Below are 17080 nucleotides of genomic sequence, written 5' to 3'. Positions count from 1 at the left end.
TATAGCTTAAACCATAATACATATGTTTATATATATATATATATATATATATATTATATATATACATACACGTATATATTATATTACATATATATATCTATTTATATATCTTATATATATATATATATATATAATATATATGTGTATAAACACTACGTACTACCAGTATATATATATATATATATATATATATATATATATATATATATATATATATATATACATATCATACATACGTCTGTGTGAGAGATGGGTTTGTGTATGTGTGAAAGCTGTGTGGCTGAAAATAAATCTAGCTACCATACTAAGAGCTGTCTTTTCTCCTGTATATTCTAGGCTTCACGATGAGAATCTCCAACACAGGAAACTCGGACCTTAAACGCCGATCGCCCTTGAACACCCCTGAGGTTATGGCTTACATCACACAAGCACCATACGATTATAACGCGTTAGTTATGTTCTTTTGAGTTTCAGATAAGAATTGTAAACGCAGTCACACACACATGTATGTATACATACATATATCTATATAGTACATTATATCAATAATATATGTATTTATCTACATAGATATAATATAGACTTCTAATCCGTCGGTACTAATAAAGATGTTTTTATGTACCAGCCTGTTTCCACTGCCCTCTGATCTTCATATAGACTTTATATATTGTATATAAGTATATATATGTATTATATATAAACATATGTATATATATGCATTACACACACAGATATTTATATACATGCATAAATGTAAACACTTCCCACTGTTACATAACAGCACTTTCACTTCTTTCCTCAACATTCATAATGGCTCAAACCACTAATGAGTGAAGAGGGCTAAAAAATAGAAAAAAAAAACTAAAGACGTCGAATTCCAAAAAAAAAAAAAAAAAAGGCATCTCCAAGACGTCGAATTTCCTCGCTCTTTTCCCATTTCCCAGAACTCTGAAGGGCGAGATGCACGTGGGGCAGCCCGAATTATACAGCTACTGGTACTCGGATGGTTCTTCCAAAGCTATCTCGCTTGATGGATGGTCTACGATTTTACTAGATGTACCTAACAAGCAAAGCATCAGTGAGTAAAGTTTATAGTTATTTTCAGATACATATTTAGCATTTCAACTGACAATCAAATATTCGTACCAGAGAGAACGGCGCGTTAGATTTTTTTTATTTTTTATTTCTCGCTAACAAATTAGCATAACTATTCTGTATAAATTCACATGGAGGGTCATTTTAGCACCAAATGAAAATCTGAGAGAGAGAGAGAGAGAGAGAGAGAGAGAGAGAGAGAGAGAGAGAGAGAGAGAGAGAGAGAGAGAGAACAGTAATTTAGAAACCAAGGTACAAAAGTAGAATCAAGTCTTCATAGTAAACTACTCCGCCGGAGCAATTAATCTAGATCAAAGATGGCAGGACATCTGAGGCCATTCAGGGAATAAACACTCAATAAACTATTTGTGTAGGGACAGATATCAAACCATTAATACATTTGTAAATTACCCGGCCTCGCCTGTAAGGCATATCAATATTCCCTTTCAAGCGAAGTCACTTTTGTAGATTACGCTGGCGTCACAACAGCGCCCAGGCTAACTGTTTACGAAGTGCCTGTTACGACTGAAGAACGAAAAACGACAAGTGTGAAGTTACGCAGAAGTGGTAAGAAAGTTTTCAAGTCTATTTCGAACTAAGATCCGGTTTGTTGTATTGCGTCTTTGGAAGGTAGATATGTAAATTTTAGGTCAAAGGCCAAACGTTGGTCATTCAGCGCTGAAAAGGAAATGGACAGTAAGAAGCTTTGAAAGGCGTAACAGGAGGAAAACCTCGCAGTTGCACTGGGAAACAATTGTTAGATGTGGTGGAAAGTCAGATGGAAGGGAATATGAACAGAGGTACAGTGAATAGAATGACAGAGGTTGCAGCTAGGGGCCGAGGGGACTTTACAGAGAACCTTAATTAATGCTTACGGTGTAGCACCTGACGGCTCTAACCCCTAAGGGGGTTGCATCTTCGGCACATACTCTGACTAATACCGAGACCTTTTACCTTTGTGTTCAGATCTAACAAAAAATGCATCCATCAACGTCACGGTTACTGGTCTGGAGATTCCCACGGGTGTACCTGATCAGTATTACCTGGCAGTTTTCGTAATCGATCCTTATAACAAGACCAAAGACTCCAACAGGACTAACAATTTTGCCGTGGCTGAGATTGAAGTGCCTTACATAGGTAAGTGAGAGCGGTGGGTTTGTATTCTGAATATGGCAATAAAATGTATATGTATATGTATAATGTTTATCAGTTCTACCCTTGACAATCTTATACATACAACTGTAAATACACGAATATCAACCTATCTCAATTATTATTATTATTATTATTATTATTATTATTATTATTATTATTATTATTATTATTATTATTATTATTATTATTATTATTATTATTATTATTATTATTAAGGCCTTCATTGATACAGGTTTTAATGAAAATATTGAAAGTAATGTCTATTTCAGCAGCGTTTATTTTGTATAGAAGTTTCTCTATTCTTATTACTGACTTTTCTTCTGTACTCAAGTTGGCTATCAAAACGCCATATGGGGGATTCGTGTCAAAAACGCGGTATTTGTCAAATTGAATACATCAAATAAATTTCACTACAAACTGGATCTTAAGCTTAGTGGACAAAAAGATACTAAATGACTCATTCAGGATTCCTCTTGCTCAGGAATCCATAATGAGTCATTTAGTATCTTTTGTCCACTAGGCTTAAGATACAATTTGTACTGCATTTTGTTTAATACATTCAATTTCTCAAATACCACGTTTTTGACACGAATCCCCCATTGGCGTTTTAATAGCCAACTTGAGTACAGAAGAAAAGTCAGTAATAAGAGTAGAGAAACTTCTATACAAAGTAAACGTGGCTGAAATAACCACTATTTTCAATAAAACCTGTATCATTATTATGATTATTTATGTGATGAACCCTATTCGTATGGGACAGGCCTGCAGGGGCCAATGTCTTGGAATTCAAGCTTCCGAAGAATGTGGCGTTCATTTGAAAGAAATTACAGATAATAATAGGAAACACCGAAGAAGATAATAGTCATTTGTAAACGAAGATAACTTACGAATGAATGAATAAAAATAAAAATGTAAATAACTTTTGAAAAAAAAGCCTGTCAATCAAACCAGAACGCACCTCAGCTTCTTGTGAATGATATTGATGAGATTTACTGAACAGATCCGACTGAAGCGAAAGACAACTGCCTCGTTCTACCAGATGGCGACAGTGACGGTCGGGATGCGACAATCATCAGCTGGGGATCCGGTTGGATAAACGCCTACGATTATAAGGTAAGAGAGGAGAGAGAGAGAGAGAGAGAGAGAGAGAGAGAGAGAGAGAGAGAGAGGATATGATTATATTTATGGGGTTTCTGTATACAGCCAGGCAACTGTCAAAGTTTGTCATTTTCATGAACCCAATTAAAAAACGTTTCCTCATTTTTCTCATAATGATTGATATGGTTGCTTCTCACCTAATTTCCCATTGCAGTCCTGTTGCGTTGCATAGAATCGTCTAAAAGACAAGTATAAGTAAAGAACTTCTAAAAGAGACATAATAAATAAAGAACTTTGGCTCTCTCTCGTCTAAATTCCACTTTATATTTCCAGGCAAACGGCAGGAGGAGCGGCTTCGTCCCTATCCCTACGTTCCTTCTCGACAAACCCATGACCAACTACCACAAGGTGAAGGACTACTCCGGTAAACTGGAAGCCATGGGCTTCTGTTCAGACGATCAGGACGACGACGATGAGACGATTTATAACTCGTTGCTCATGAAGACTGTCGAGGTCATTCGGGATCTCAGAAGCTCTCTGGATGATGTGAATCCCACTGTACGTAAAATACGGACAGACATGAGAACACACACACACACACGAATACCGGTCTTGATCAGTACCACAAAATTATTATTATTATTTTTTTGTATTATTCTTAAAATTTTCTGACAATAACGGTACACAGTGATCTTTACTTGTTTCTGAAGATCAGTACCACAAAATAGTCCTCCTCTATTTTCAATCTTCACACAATGGCGACACACAGTAATCTTGGCTTCCGTGTTGATGAAGATTAAAACGGCGCAAAATATATCTTTATTACTCTGGTTACTGTAGTTAGTACCGAAAAATGGTTAATTTTTTTTAATCCTCTGACAGTAAATGCACACAGTGATCTTTATTTCCTTGTTTAAAAAGATTAGGACCGTACAAAATATATATCTTTTAATATTTCTGTACATCACAGCCATTCATAATTTTCTGTTTATTTCCAGTTCCTAACCAGAAAATTATGAATTTAATTTCCTTTGTTTTTTTTTTATTGATTAGAAAGGCATATGATTATCGTTATTATTTTACTTCCTACAGATCATAAGAATAAAATCTTATGTCTTCCATATCGCACCTTCACATAATAAGTTCAAATTACAGTGATGTTATCTCTTATCTTTCTACTGAATATCACATCAGCACAAATTTAGGTAAATAAACTTCATTCTCTTATTTCCTGCAGAAACCAGGACCAGCAGCCGAGAACAACAAGACAAAAGTCCTGCTGGAGCTCGCCGACTCCCTCCTGACGCAGGCCGTCGAGGAGGAAGGCCTCGTGAGGTACTTCCTCATGAAGGGACTGTCCACATCCCTGAAGAAACACTTGTTCCAGATCCTGATGCCTGGCTACGGGATGAACCCCATGATGTTCGAGATGTTCCTGACCGAGGCTGGAATTCCCATGCCCAAGCTTCGGCCGCCCCCACCCCCTGACTACCCTGGAAGTTACCCTGGAGGTTACCCTGGAGGTTACCCTGGAGGTTACCCTGGTGGTGGTGGCAGCTCTTGGGGAGGATCTAGCGAGGGAAATGTCTGGAGAGGCTTTGGCGGAAGTGATGGTTACGGTAGCGGGGACTCTAATGATTCAGGTGGAGATGATGATGGTGATAATGATGGCGATAATGATGATGGTGGTGATAATGATGGTGATGGAGAACCCGACATAGAATTTGGAGAAGTCAAAACCGCAGGCACTGGCTTCCTTTCTGGTCTATTACCTGGCATGCTGAATTCCAACCCAGGTCCTGCGGCGGCTACCCCGCGTCCCTCAGACAAGAACGAGTAAGAGCGTCTTTTTATTTCCCTTATGAACAGGTCTTTTAGAATATTAATAGAACAACGATATAAAAACGACTACCCATTCAACCTCTCTTCTTTCCTTCAAAATTTCAAATTTATTCTCATCGTGTTCCGTTCTCCCTACATGACCGAACCACTTTAATACACTCTCAACTACGTCTCTAAGCTTATGCAATCCACAGAATTATTCACTGAACAGAGTTGAGATCTCGACGTGAACGTGAAATAATTTGTGCGGATATGAGTAATACCCTTTGTCAACACAAGTTTTTCTTACTATCTTCCCATGTTTGATAGATCTGCCCCATTTTAGAAGATTTTCTCCAAATGTTAATTTACTACAGACCGTAAAAAGAGGAGGCAACTATCATAATCATTGCAAATTGTGACATTTTTTTTTCTCCTGTACAAAATTTTCCAAAACGAAGACCGTTCAAGTTTAGCATTAGCGGAACTAAGAGCAAAATTGAACTAATACGTCTCCTTTTTTTATTCTTTTCGCCCTTTTCGACGCTCTAGGGAGCAAGCAAAATGCGAGACAGTCTACTGTAACTTCGGTGGGAGGGACATGTGCCTGGACGAAAGCTGGGTATGTGATGCGGTGGTTGACTGCTCCAACGGCAAAGACGAGGAAAACTGCCCCGCCGTCTGTAAGTACTAATACACATTTGTGAATCCCTCTTGGAATGAAAATATGACGATGTCTACAAAAGAAACTAACATCCCTTTGTCAGATTCCACTGCTGTAGGGTTCATGTGGAATGCACTGCCAGGTGGCTAAATAAGTCATTTAAAGATTGCTTGTTCAGCGCACCCAGTGCTACAAATTTATGTCCAAAACTATAGAGAGAAGGTTGTACAATACACACACAGCGAAGGTATAAAAGTTACTTACAAACATCTTAATATACAGACTCTGATAATCACTTTTTACCTGATATGTGGTTATTACAATAATGATTACAAACATCATAATGTCTGCACAGGCTACACAGACATCGTGATGTTCGCATAGGCTATACAAACATGATGTTGGTACAGGCTACACAGACACCAAGCATTGGCATAGACTATAGGGACGAAACGTTCCCTTAAGCAAACGTAATATGCAATATGCATATCATTTCCCGCACCACTCCACATACGTGGTAAAGCACTAAAATAATTTATTTGATTAAGAGTAATTCGACGCTTGATGAAAATCAGTGAAAGGTATATTTTTCACTAAGCGAATACCACTTATAGGTAGGTAGTACGATGAATATTAGCTATATGGATTTTTAAAATCTAAAATACTGTATGAGGAACATTTAACGCTGTAATATTAACATAAGAGGAATACATGATTTCTGAAACAGTGTACTAACAGTGCTCCCTAACAGAATGTTAATGTTGATGTCACGCTAATTCTCAGCGCCAAAGACCGGCATGAAACTGAGATGTGTGTATTTGGTTATTTTCTAAATTCGAGTAGGACAGTAAATACAACTTCAGCGCTTATTGTGCTTATAACTGTATTACCCAATACCCTGGTTGCAATACGAAACAAACAACATTTCAAACATTAACGGCGCACTTCATTTCCTTTCCCCAAACAGCTCCGATGAAGTCAGACAATAAAGGCAGCCTCCTTAACCTAAACATGACAGACAGCAAGAAGGAACAGAAGCACGCAGCGGCGTTCCATTCGAAGGTTGCTGCCATGCTCAAGAAAACTTCTCCGCAGTTCCAGGGAAGTTTCCAGAGCATCCACTTCCCAGGAGAGACCGGTTATTCGGACAGCGGGCAGGAATTCACTAACGAGTGGGGAGGCAATGGTGGTGGTTCTGCAGAAGGGTTCTTCAGCGAGTTTGACGATGACGACAACGGCGGAGGGAGGTTCGGAGGGAAATACAGCTGGGGGATGGGGGGAGGAGATGGAGGAAGGTAAACATCTCACAAATGAAAAACAAAAGTTGATATTATTCTGTTTTGACCCGTTACTGTTCCTCATAGCTTTGGTTACACAGCTGTGACGTATACAATCTCAACATTAAAGTACTTCGTCATTATTAAGGGAAGAATAATTCGTATCACTCACTGAAACTCTCAACTTGAAACAAAAGACAGCACATCGATCGACATAATAATACACTTCATCATCATTAAGCGAATAACTCGTACTTTTTCCCCCCAAGGTATGGCGGTGAAGGACGGAGACTCAGCCCAGTTAAGATGATGATGATGAAGATCTTTGCGAGATTGGCATCAGGCGCCTCGGCCGAGGATCTTGACGAGCTCAGCTTCCTCGATCTGAGCACTCGTAAGCTGATCAAGAGAGTCTTCACCATGGCCGTCACCGGAGACTGGCCTAAAGTACTCTTGCCTCTGCAGACGTGGACTTCGCCCAGTGGGGATTTCGTGGGGTGAGTATGGACGGATACACTTTCAAGTTAAGTCTAACTTATGTCAGTCGACATACGTGTTTATAACATTGCAGTCAGATGATGGTTAAGTGTTGTACTACGAGGTTCTGTATCATTCACCTCAATTAGTGACCCAGTAAGTCTCATAAGACTTATTCCAAAGCAGAATTGTGTGATTTATATCGACTGAAATCGTAACTTTTGTCATCAACGCCGTCCAATAGTACTATAGAGCCGATAAAACACTAAATACAATTTTCCGCAACTTTATATCTCTGGTTAACCTAAAACCCAGTGTTACTCACCATCAGCTCTGAGAACCTTTGCACCACTAAACTAAAACTAAACTGTAAATATTGCAAAATCAGTGGCACCGCGTAATGACAATTTCTATCAATGAAAAACTAAAAGCCAGAGTAATCAGTGTTAACGTCAGCCTAAAACAATCTGGAGAGCTTCTCCTTACTAGTCTTCAAAAGCACATCATTCTGAATTATTAGCCCCTTCGCAAAATATCATTCTTCACGAACCTTTCTACCCTTCCAGGGAGGTAGTGGAACACTTGAGACAACAGCAGTCGGTTCCTTTTGCCATCACAGCTGAAACCATCACCTCAGCCATGGACTTCCTGAAAACCAACGTATCGGTACGAGTGGCGGCTTCTTTAACCGGTAACCAGACCCACCTCGACCTCCTGGAACTTTCCAAGTCTTACATGGATATAATCAAACTCGACGCTGAAGATATTGCCGGCCTAATACAAATGGTGAGCTTCTGAATATGAGTGCTAATAACCTCTTCTATTCCAGTTGTGACATAGTGACACTGGAACTCAAATACGAGTCTTAAATACGTCAGAGGTTTCACAAATGCATTTGAGAATATTCATATACCTGCATATACGTAAAATATACGCGTCTTGTGTCACTCCTAAGACATGCATGTCCATTGTTTCATATGAATATATATATATATTATATATATGTATATATATATATATAAGTACTATATATAGTATACAAAGATAGACAGATAAACAGACATCTGTTTGTATGTGTGGTTAGTAACAACAATGCACATGGTATATCAACTTCATCTAAAAAATTTTAAAAGTCAGGTAATAATTTTTTTTCATAAAATTTGCTTTCAGAAAATGGAATTGGTTATGAGCAAACCAAAAGAAGTAGGACTCCTTCTGAAAACTCCTGGACCGGATCCAACGACTGAGATGAAATGCATAAAGTAAGAGATGATGACATCGTAAATTATTCGTTTTCCCAACCATCAATTTAATATTTTCCGATGAATTTCTCTAATAACATCATACTCTTTGGAAGCTTGAATTTCAAGTCCATGGCCCCTGTGGTGAGCTTGTTCCATTCCATATGAATAGAGTTCATCTTCTCAATAATAATAATAATAATAATAATAATAATAATAATGATAATAATAATAATAATAATATAGTAGAGACTCAAGGCGATACTCAAGTCAAAGCTCAACGCCGGAAATATGATAAAAGCCATAAACACATGGGCAGTACCAGTAATCAGATACAGTGCAGGAATAGTGGAATGGACGAAGGCAGAACTCCGCAACATAGACCAGAAAACTAGGAAACATATGACAATACACAAAGCACTACACCCAAGAGCAAATACGGACAGACTATACATAACACGAAAGGAAAGAGGGAGAGGACTAAGTAAGTATAGAGGACTGCGTCAACATCGAGAACAGAGCACTGGGGCAATATCTGAAAACCAGTGAAGACGAGTGGCTCAAGAGTGCATGGGAAGAGGACTGATGATAAAAGTAGACGAAGACCCAGAAATATACAGACAAGAGAATGACAAACAGAACAGAGGAAATGGCACAACAAACCAATGCACGGACAATAGCATGAGACAGACTAAAGAACTGGCAGCGATGACATATGGCAATGGTTACAGAGGGGAGAGCTCAAGAAGGAAACTGAAGGAATGATAACAACGGCACAAAATCAGGCCCTAAGAACCAGATATATTCAAAGAACCATAGATGGAAATAACATCTCCTCCCATATGTAGGAAGTGCAATACGAAAAATGAGACCATAAACCACATAGCAAGCGAATGCCCGGCACTTGCACAGTAATAAGTGGTACGAACACCAACCTGAAGGAGTGATGGAAAACGATCAGGCACAGATCCTCTGGGACTATGGTATCAGAACAGATAGGGAGATACGTGCAAATAGACCAGACGTGACGTTGATTGACAAAATCAAGAAGAAAGTATCACTCATTGATGTCGCAATACCATGGGACACCAGAGTGGAAGGGAAGGAAAGGGGAAAAAAAAGATGATAAGTATCAAGACCCTGAAAATAGAAATAAGAAGGATATGGGATATGCCCAGTGGAAATCGTATCCATAACTCAGAGGAGCAACTATGGGAACCGATCCCAAGCATCCCTTGAAAAAGGAACTCTAGGAAAAACTAGAGGCTGAAGTAGCTCCAGGACTCATGCAGAAGAGTGTGATCCTAGAAACGGCGCACATAGTAAGAGTAGTGATGGACTCCTAAGGAGGCAGGATGCAACCCGGAACCCCACACTATAAATACCACCCAGTCGAATTGGAGGACTGTGATAAAAAAAAAAAAAAAAATAAATAATAATAATATTGGTAAAATGAGCACACACCATGCTTCAGCCAGACAGAAAAGTTGGTGTCTTGAGCGAGAGAGGAATGCAGGAATGGAGACAATAAAAAAAAAATGAAGTAAAGATATATAAATAATACTTAAACAAACAAATAAAAAGCTCCAGCGAAACCTGTAATATGATGATAATGACTTTGCTTATGAAATTCATAATATGCATTCATCCATCTGGAAATTCGCAGAGGCATAAGACCCACAAAGACCAAACTACTGCGAGCAAAACAAAGTATCTCTGATAACAAGTCTAGTACAAGCCTGAGCCCTGGTCAATATGGATTTAAGTTATGCCAGTAACATAGTGTTTTTCGTATTTTTTACAGTCAGACACTTGTGGCATTACAGAGAGAGAGAGAGAGAGAGAGAGAGAGAGAGAGAGAGAGAGAGAGAGATGATTTTGTAGTTCTCTCTCATTTGTACCATATTATAAAGGCATTAGGGAGCGCCATTCATGAGGATTACGATTGCTCGCTTATAACCAGGACGTGCAAAGGAATAATAAACATACACGCATACGAGAGAGAGAGAGAGAGAGAGAGAGAGAGAGAGAGAGAGAGAGAGAGAGAGAGAGAGAGAAATTATGAGACGGCCTGCCAGGCTTTACTTGTTCACGTGCACGTGTCACATAACTTCACTGAATACATTAATTTGTTTTCTGACAACACTTAAATATCACATTATATTACTCAAAAAACGTCTTTCAAAGACTTTCAACTTTCTCTTTTTTTCAGGAAGGCCGAGAGAGCGCTGTCTTTGATTACTCCACACGACGATGAAAAGGATCAAAAGTTCTTCAGCAATCCGTTCGAACAATTCATGGCTTTGACCAAACAAGACCCGAAACCCTACTACTGGGTCATAGGTCAGTGAAATTTGGATGGGGAAAAGTAATACCTGGAAAGGTGAAACGTTTATGTTTACAACTCCTTCATTTCACGGACGATTTTCTCCTCTTCTAAACATATGTGCCATCTGTTTTTGTGTGTGTACTTATTTCATTATAAGTGTTTCATGCATTTATTTGTTTTCTGTCGTCCAAACACGTTTCAAAAACTTTAGATCGTGTCCGCAAAACCTCCATCTCATGTCCATCAACATTCCATGAGAAATGGTTATGATATAGGCTATGCCCAAAAAGCATATCTACAAACACGCACACAGACATAATATAAATATATATAGTAATAGTATTTATAAAGACGTGCACAGTATCATAGGTTTGCCACTTGTACACACGAAACTTTTTAATACTCACAAAGAATAAGCAACAATACCCTTAAGATTGGATTATTTGACCTTGGGAATAACTATATTCGGAATTCTATACAATTAGTGCTTCGGCTCTCGCCGTGATTCCATTCTATACTTAGCCAAAAGCGTATATTCTTCTTTCCTCCCCTTTAAATAGAAAATTCTTGGGTTCGAGTCTCGTTCAAGGAAGAATTCACTTAGGTGTGAGTTACTCCTAAGGTAAAGTGAACTGGATGTGAAGTCACATTTGCGGCTTAATCTTTGTGTTTGCATATATATATATATATATATATATATATATATATATATTATATATATATATATTATATACTATATATGCTATATACAACATATATATATTATATATATATATATATATATATATATATATATATATTATATATGTGTGTGTGTGTGTGTGTGTGTGTATGTATACATGCAGAAATAAAAAGTTATATTCAGTTATATTCTTCTATTTTTAGGTATAAGGATAACTAACTAACCACCATTCTCCAATGGTAAAAACGGGTCTGCCATAAAACTTGGTCATCTAATCCTGGAAATTAAATGATTTTCCAATTCACCAAAGGTCATTTCTGATAAAAGTGAAAAATCAGGGGGGTTAGTTTTTGGCATAATCTTAACCTACTGCCATTTTCTCATTTCAGAGGATGGTGGGGTCTTCCGTGGTGAGCGCAGCGTTGTAACTGGTACCATGTTTTATGACAAAGTGGCTGTTTGCACTTGCGACACCACTAACTGGGGACCTGATGGTAATTCTTGGCCCAACACCGGCTGGGGAGGTACTGATGGATTCTCTAACCAAGGATCTGACTACAATCCAGGCACCAGCTGGGGAGGTTCTGACTGGGGAAGTTCTGGCTCTGGAGGTTCTGACTGGGGAAGTTCTGGCTCTGGAGGCTCTGGCTGGGGTGGTTCTGGAGGTGGTTTTGGTGGTGGGGATTTCGGCCTTGGAGGTGGTTCCAGCGGGAGCTTCGGCTCTGAAGGTGGTTTCCAGAGTGGAATGTGGGGGAGTTCCAGCATGAAGAGGGGAGATGGCGGCCAACGGAAACTTTCAGGATCTCCTTCAAGAAGGGGTGATGGACGACGGGATGATGATGATAAAGGAAACCACACCCACTCGGGAAACCACACTCACTCAGAAAATCACACCCATTCTGAGGGACATGGAATGAGACCCAGGGCTCTAAATCTGAACCCTGGACAAGCAGATTATCACTTTAGTTCCCATGTGCGGAAGAAGAGAGGTATTGAGCAAGACAAAACTCCCTGTAAGTATATATAGAATGTAAATTACCATCTTTCAAAACAAAGCCATAAAAACTGAATGACAAATATCCAATAGATGTTCTTTTGCAGCAGATATGCAATGAAAAGGTCAGAATAAACTAGAAGTTAATTCTTTTTAAGAACAGACTAATAAACAAATAGCCAACTTGCAAATTAGTTTACACAGGTTTTGCCATTCAAGCTAGTAAGATGATGAAGTGAAAAGGCAACTTGTATCGCTATTTCAGGGGCAAACACAAACATCCAGCTTAAGAACAACATTGTCAAAACTTCTGAAGGACTGGTTAGTGTGGAGGGCCAGGTTGTGGTGACAGTGAACGAAAAACTCGAACAGAGTTCTATCTGTGATGATGGAGGATGGGGAGTTGACGAAGCCAAGGTTGTGTGCAATTCGCTTCTTCGACAACACATGCAGTAAGTGAAGATTAACTTGTTCAGTTAATTTTTGATGGAGATGAATTTAATGTACTCTTCAATATTGACATCCCACACTTTTCTTGCTCAAAGCTTATTGCAAAGAGGAACGTGTAGAGGGGATAGTGACCAGTCAGATGTAAAAATGAGTCTGAGGCAGTCTGTTGTGGGTTTATGGTAGTGAAACGTATATTAGTTGGATGGAATTATAGATATGTAGGTACAAGTTTTGCAGACACAGGCTTCAGACACCGGTTTAAAAGAGAAAAATGAAAAAACCCTGTCCACGAGAAGGGTTGTAAGGGTAGATGGAATCTGAAAGGGAGAGAGCCATTTATTTGTATACTGACAGTGAGAAGCGGTTGATTCGCATAGGGATCTGAAAGCGAATGTAGTGGATGTTGGTAGGATGAGAGAGAGTTATATCACTGAACAGGTAAAGCTTGGAAGATTATTGAGCCAACTCTCCTTTATGGAAGTAACATGTAGTCGCTGGAAGCAAGTGAAGAAAAGAGAGATAAAAAAGATAATGGCTGAAATGGTGAACAATATAAGGACAAAAATGAAATAGTAATAAAGATTGTGCAAGATAAAATAAAAATAAAAAATAGCACAGACACCTTAAAAGGTTTGATGAATGTGGATGAGCCTTATGAGAGAATGTGAAACGAATGAAGGTCCGAAAATTTTCCCCTGAAACACCCCTATTTGTACAAATTTCTCGTGTGTATAGAATATATATATACTATAATATATATATTATATATATAGATATATATATATATATATATTTTATAATATATATATATATATATATAATTATATAAACATACACAGACACACACGTATATATATATATATATATATATATATATATATATATATATATATATATAATACATACACAGACACACACGTATATATATATATATATATATATATATATATTATCTATATATTATATATATCTATATCTATATATATCTATATATATATATATCATATATATATATATATATATATATATATATATATATATATATATATCTATATATATATACATACAATGTTCCCATTTTCACTCGCTCACCAAATAACCAAGACCCTTTTCTACCCACAGGGAAGGCCACGATTTGTTATCGGCTACCCCCACCAGCGTACCACCTAACCCAACAGGGCCAGAGGTCAAGATTTCAGGACTCAAGTGCCAGGGCAGCGAGTCAAACATTCTAGGATGCAGATTCCTTTGGGACCAGAGGTGCAAGGTGAAGGAGATAGCAGGGGTCAAGTGTGTCATCAAGTAAACCCAAACCAAATTCACATTTTGTGGTCAAGTCTAAGTTTTCATCATGTTTTGATAGGCTCAATTCTAATGCAACATGAATTGGCTGTTCCTACTTTGTTCATATTCCTAGAGTGAGTGGATGCATAGGCAACACTTGATAACTTTATTTTTCATTTTCTATGCAGTTTCCTTAATACATATTTCTTGTATTAAATCAAGTGCAAACAAATCTTTCAAGAGTGGCATATAAACACTGTAAATGAAAACCCCAGAAAATTAGGAAGAAAACAACGGATCAAAGAAGTTATCTGCAAATTACCCACTCACTATAATATTTCTGTGATGTATGTGTGCCTTCTCCAACCAGGTTTACTGTATGGTACAAACCTATCTTCAATAATAACAAATCGCTTCTCTACTAAGCTAAGAACATCTTATTTCACAAACAACAAGAACATTTCACTTTTATAATACCAGTAATGCACTTCAGAGTAATGTACAATGATGATGGCAAAGTTCACACAGCTTAAAAAATGTAAAAGGCCTTTGTGGAATTAATTTTGTCTTTTATTTCAATTTTAGGCTATGCCAGTACTAACGATGAAATAGCATGTATTAGCTTCGTTACTTTTGCTTCAGCAAAACTGCTGCATAATAATCAAAACCAAAAACAAAAAAATCTTATTAAGGGATGATATTTGTAAGGGATTAAAATTGAATTATTCAAGTTTTTAAATATATTTTGAGCATTTTCGAGCTCAAATTCTGTATAGAAATTTATATTCCCTGCGCCCTACTGTACAATTAGCTATAACTTGTAAACTTTCTTGATTTATTGTTTTTTAAGCCCAAGAAAACAGGTCACCGGCAACATGACTGGTAAATAAAGATTAACCCAAGAAAATTATATTTTTTAATGCTAAATGCTTAAATTTGTAACCCAACTGGTGATAGTAACTTTGACCAAATCACAATTGCTGTTTGCTTATTCATCTCCGCATTTCGGTAACGAAACTAATTCTTAAACAATATGTTTAATGAATTTACAAAACTATTATTATGTCCACTTGAGTGTGATTACACCCTTCCTGTCAATGTATGATTAATGGACCTACAATGACTATCAAATACAAAGTTTTAACACACACCACCATACATGGTAACACCGCAATTATAAAAAAAAAACATACAAATATTATCAATAAATGGGATACGAAAAAAGTTAGCAACTCAGTATTGGCTGATACATTACATCAACAAGAAGTTTTGTATAATAGGTCTCCTGGAATGCAGTGAATATTAGCTACTAAGTACTATTCTGATAATATTTTCCGGCTTACAAGAAAATACAATCTAAGTCTACTTCACTAATTTTCTTACCCTGATTTGAATATTTACAACATGACATCACATACTAATTTTAAGAATATATGTGTATATATAATATATGTCTGTGTGTAGGTGTATCCCAAAGCCTTCCAGTTCTAGAGGGAAGCTTCGTTATTTACAAGAAGACAACCTAACCTATTACTAAGTAGATGATAACCGCTAAGCCAAACCAATCTTAAATCGTGTTTTTTTTTTTTAAGTCATTAAAGATCTGGACTATGTTTAGGTACTCACCTTAAATGTAATGATGGTAGGTTTCTTGTCTTCTAGCGCTTCGTACTTCATCCCACAAACAGTGTAGCGAGGCCAATAAACGTTCAAAAACCAAGTGCAGAGCTTCAAGGAATCAGCATCGATTCCCCGTGATTTATCAGCTGTCTTTTACAAATATCGATGTGACTCAATTTTCTGCTGTATAGTTTTCAATAGAGCTGGACGTTTCTGATTCCCTTGTAGCCTATGACACTTTTAATAGTTCCAGCTGTTTGAATGTCATCGTCTTCATTTATTTGGTCGCTTGCATTTACCTGTGGACAAGACATCTTAATATTAACAGTCATACATACTATGCATTGTCCCATGCCTTACACTTCAGTTCATAATGGATGTTCATTGTCGCACAATAAATCTGAATTACCATTTTCCTTTATATACCGTACTTTTCGGTTTGATTTCGTTACAAGATGATTTATTACCCTCTTTATTTAAAAGTAATGTTACACTATTGATGGCTTTTATTATTATATGACTTAGGGCAACGCTTAATATTTCGATAATGCAGATATCTACCTTTCGTACTCATCAATATTTAGATTAGCAACAAGTCCTAGAAATTTTGTATTAGCAATGTCAGAAATAAGCATATTGGTGAAAACCGTTGAAACTGTTCTCTTCTAACTGTATTTTGACAATTTACGAAAAGATGTCTTACGAAAATGGCGAGGACAAAAGGAAATAAAGGGAACATTTTACACTATCAAGGGTTATAATGCACTGAAATAGGATTTAATAAGAATAAATCTTAAGAGTTAAGATGCGTTCTCATCGTAATGCATTACGGCAAGGCAACATCATATACATAAACCCATTTTCTATTACAACTATGACAGAAAATGTATCTA

At 37.4% G+C, this 17080-nt stretch overlaps 1 protein-coding gene across 1 annotated transcript in view; it reads left to right on the top strand.

Moving 5' to 3' along the window:
* The window catches only part of LOC135208671 (uncharacterized), a 42351-nt gene extending 26419 nt beyond the window's left edge, over positions 1–15932 (top strand). The window contains exons 7-21 of the mRNA XM_064241102.1: positions 337–448; positions 945–1078; positions 2062–2232; positions 3251–3363; positions 3682–3906; positions 4586–5184; positions 5722–5852; positions 6801–7128; positions 7380–7607; positions 8154–8373; positions 8758–8849; positions 11041–11171; positions 12229–12852; positions 13099–13285; positions 14406–15932. Coding sequence (XP_064097172.1) covers positions 337–448; positions 945–1078; positions 2062–2232; positions 3251–3363; positions 3682–3906; positions 4586–5184; positions 5722–5852; positions 6801–7128; positions 7380–7607; positions 8154–8373; positions 8758–8849; positions 11041–11171; positions 12229–12852; positions 13099–13285; positions 14406–14589 — 3479 coding nt within the window. The 3' untranslated portion in view covers positions 14590–15932. The remainder of the gene's footprint in view (positions 1–336; positions 449–944; positions 1079–2061; positions 2233–3250; positions 3364–3681; positions 3907–4585; positions 5185–5721; positions 5853–6800; positions 7129–7379; positions 7608–8153; positions 8374–8757; positions 8850–11040; positions 11172–12228; positions 12853–13098; positions 13286–14405) is intronic.
* Positions 15933–17080: the final 1148 nt, after the last annotated feature.

This window comes from Macrobrachium nipponense, chromosome 35, assembly GCF_015104395.2.
Source record: "Macrobrachium nipponense isolate FS-2020 chromosome 35, ASM1510439v2, whole genome shotgun sequence".
NCBI classification, from domain to species: domain Eukaryota; kingdom Metazoa; phylum Arthropoda; class Malacostraca; order Decapoda; family Palaemonidae; genus Macrobrachium; species Macrobrachium nipponense.
Note: the sequence above shows the minus strand (reverse complement) of the source record. Positions and strands in the feature narration are given on the sequence as shown.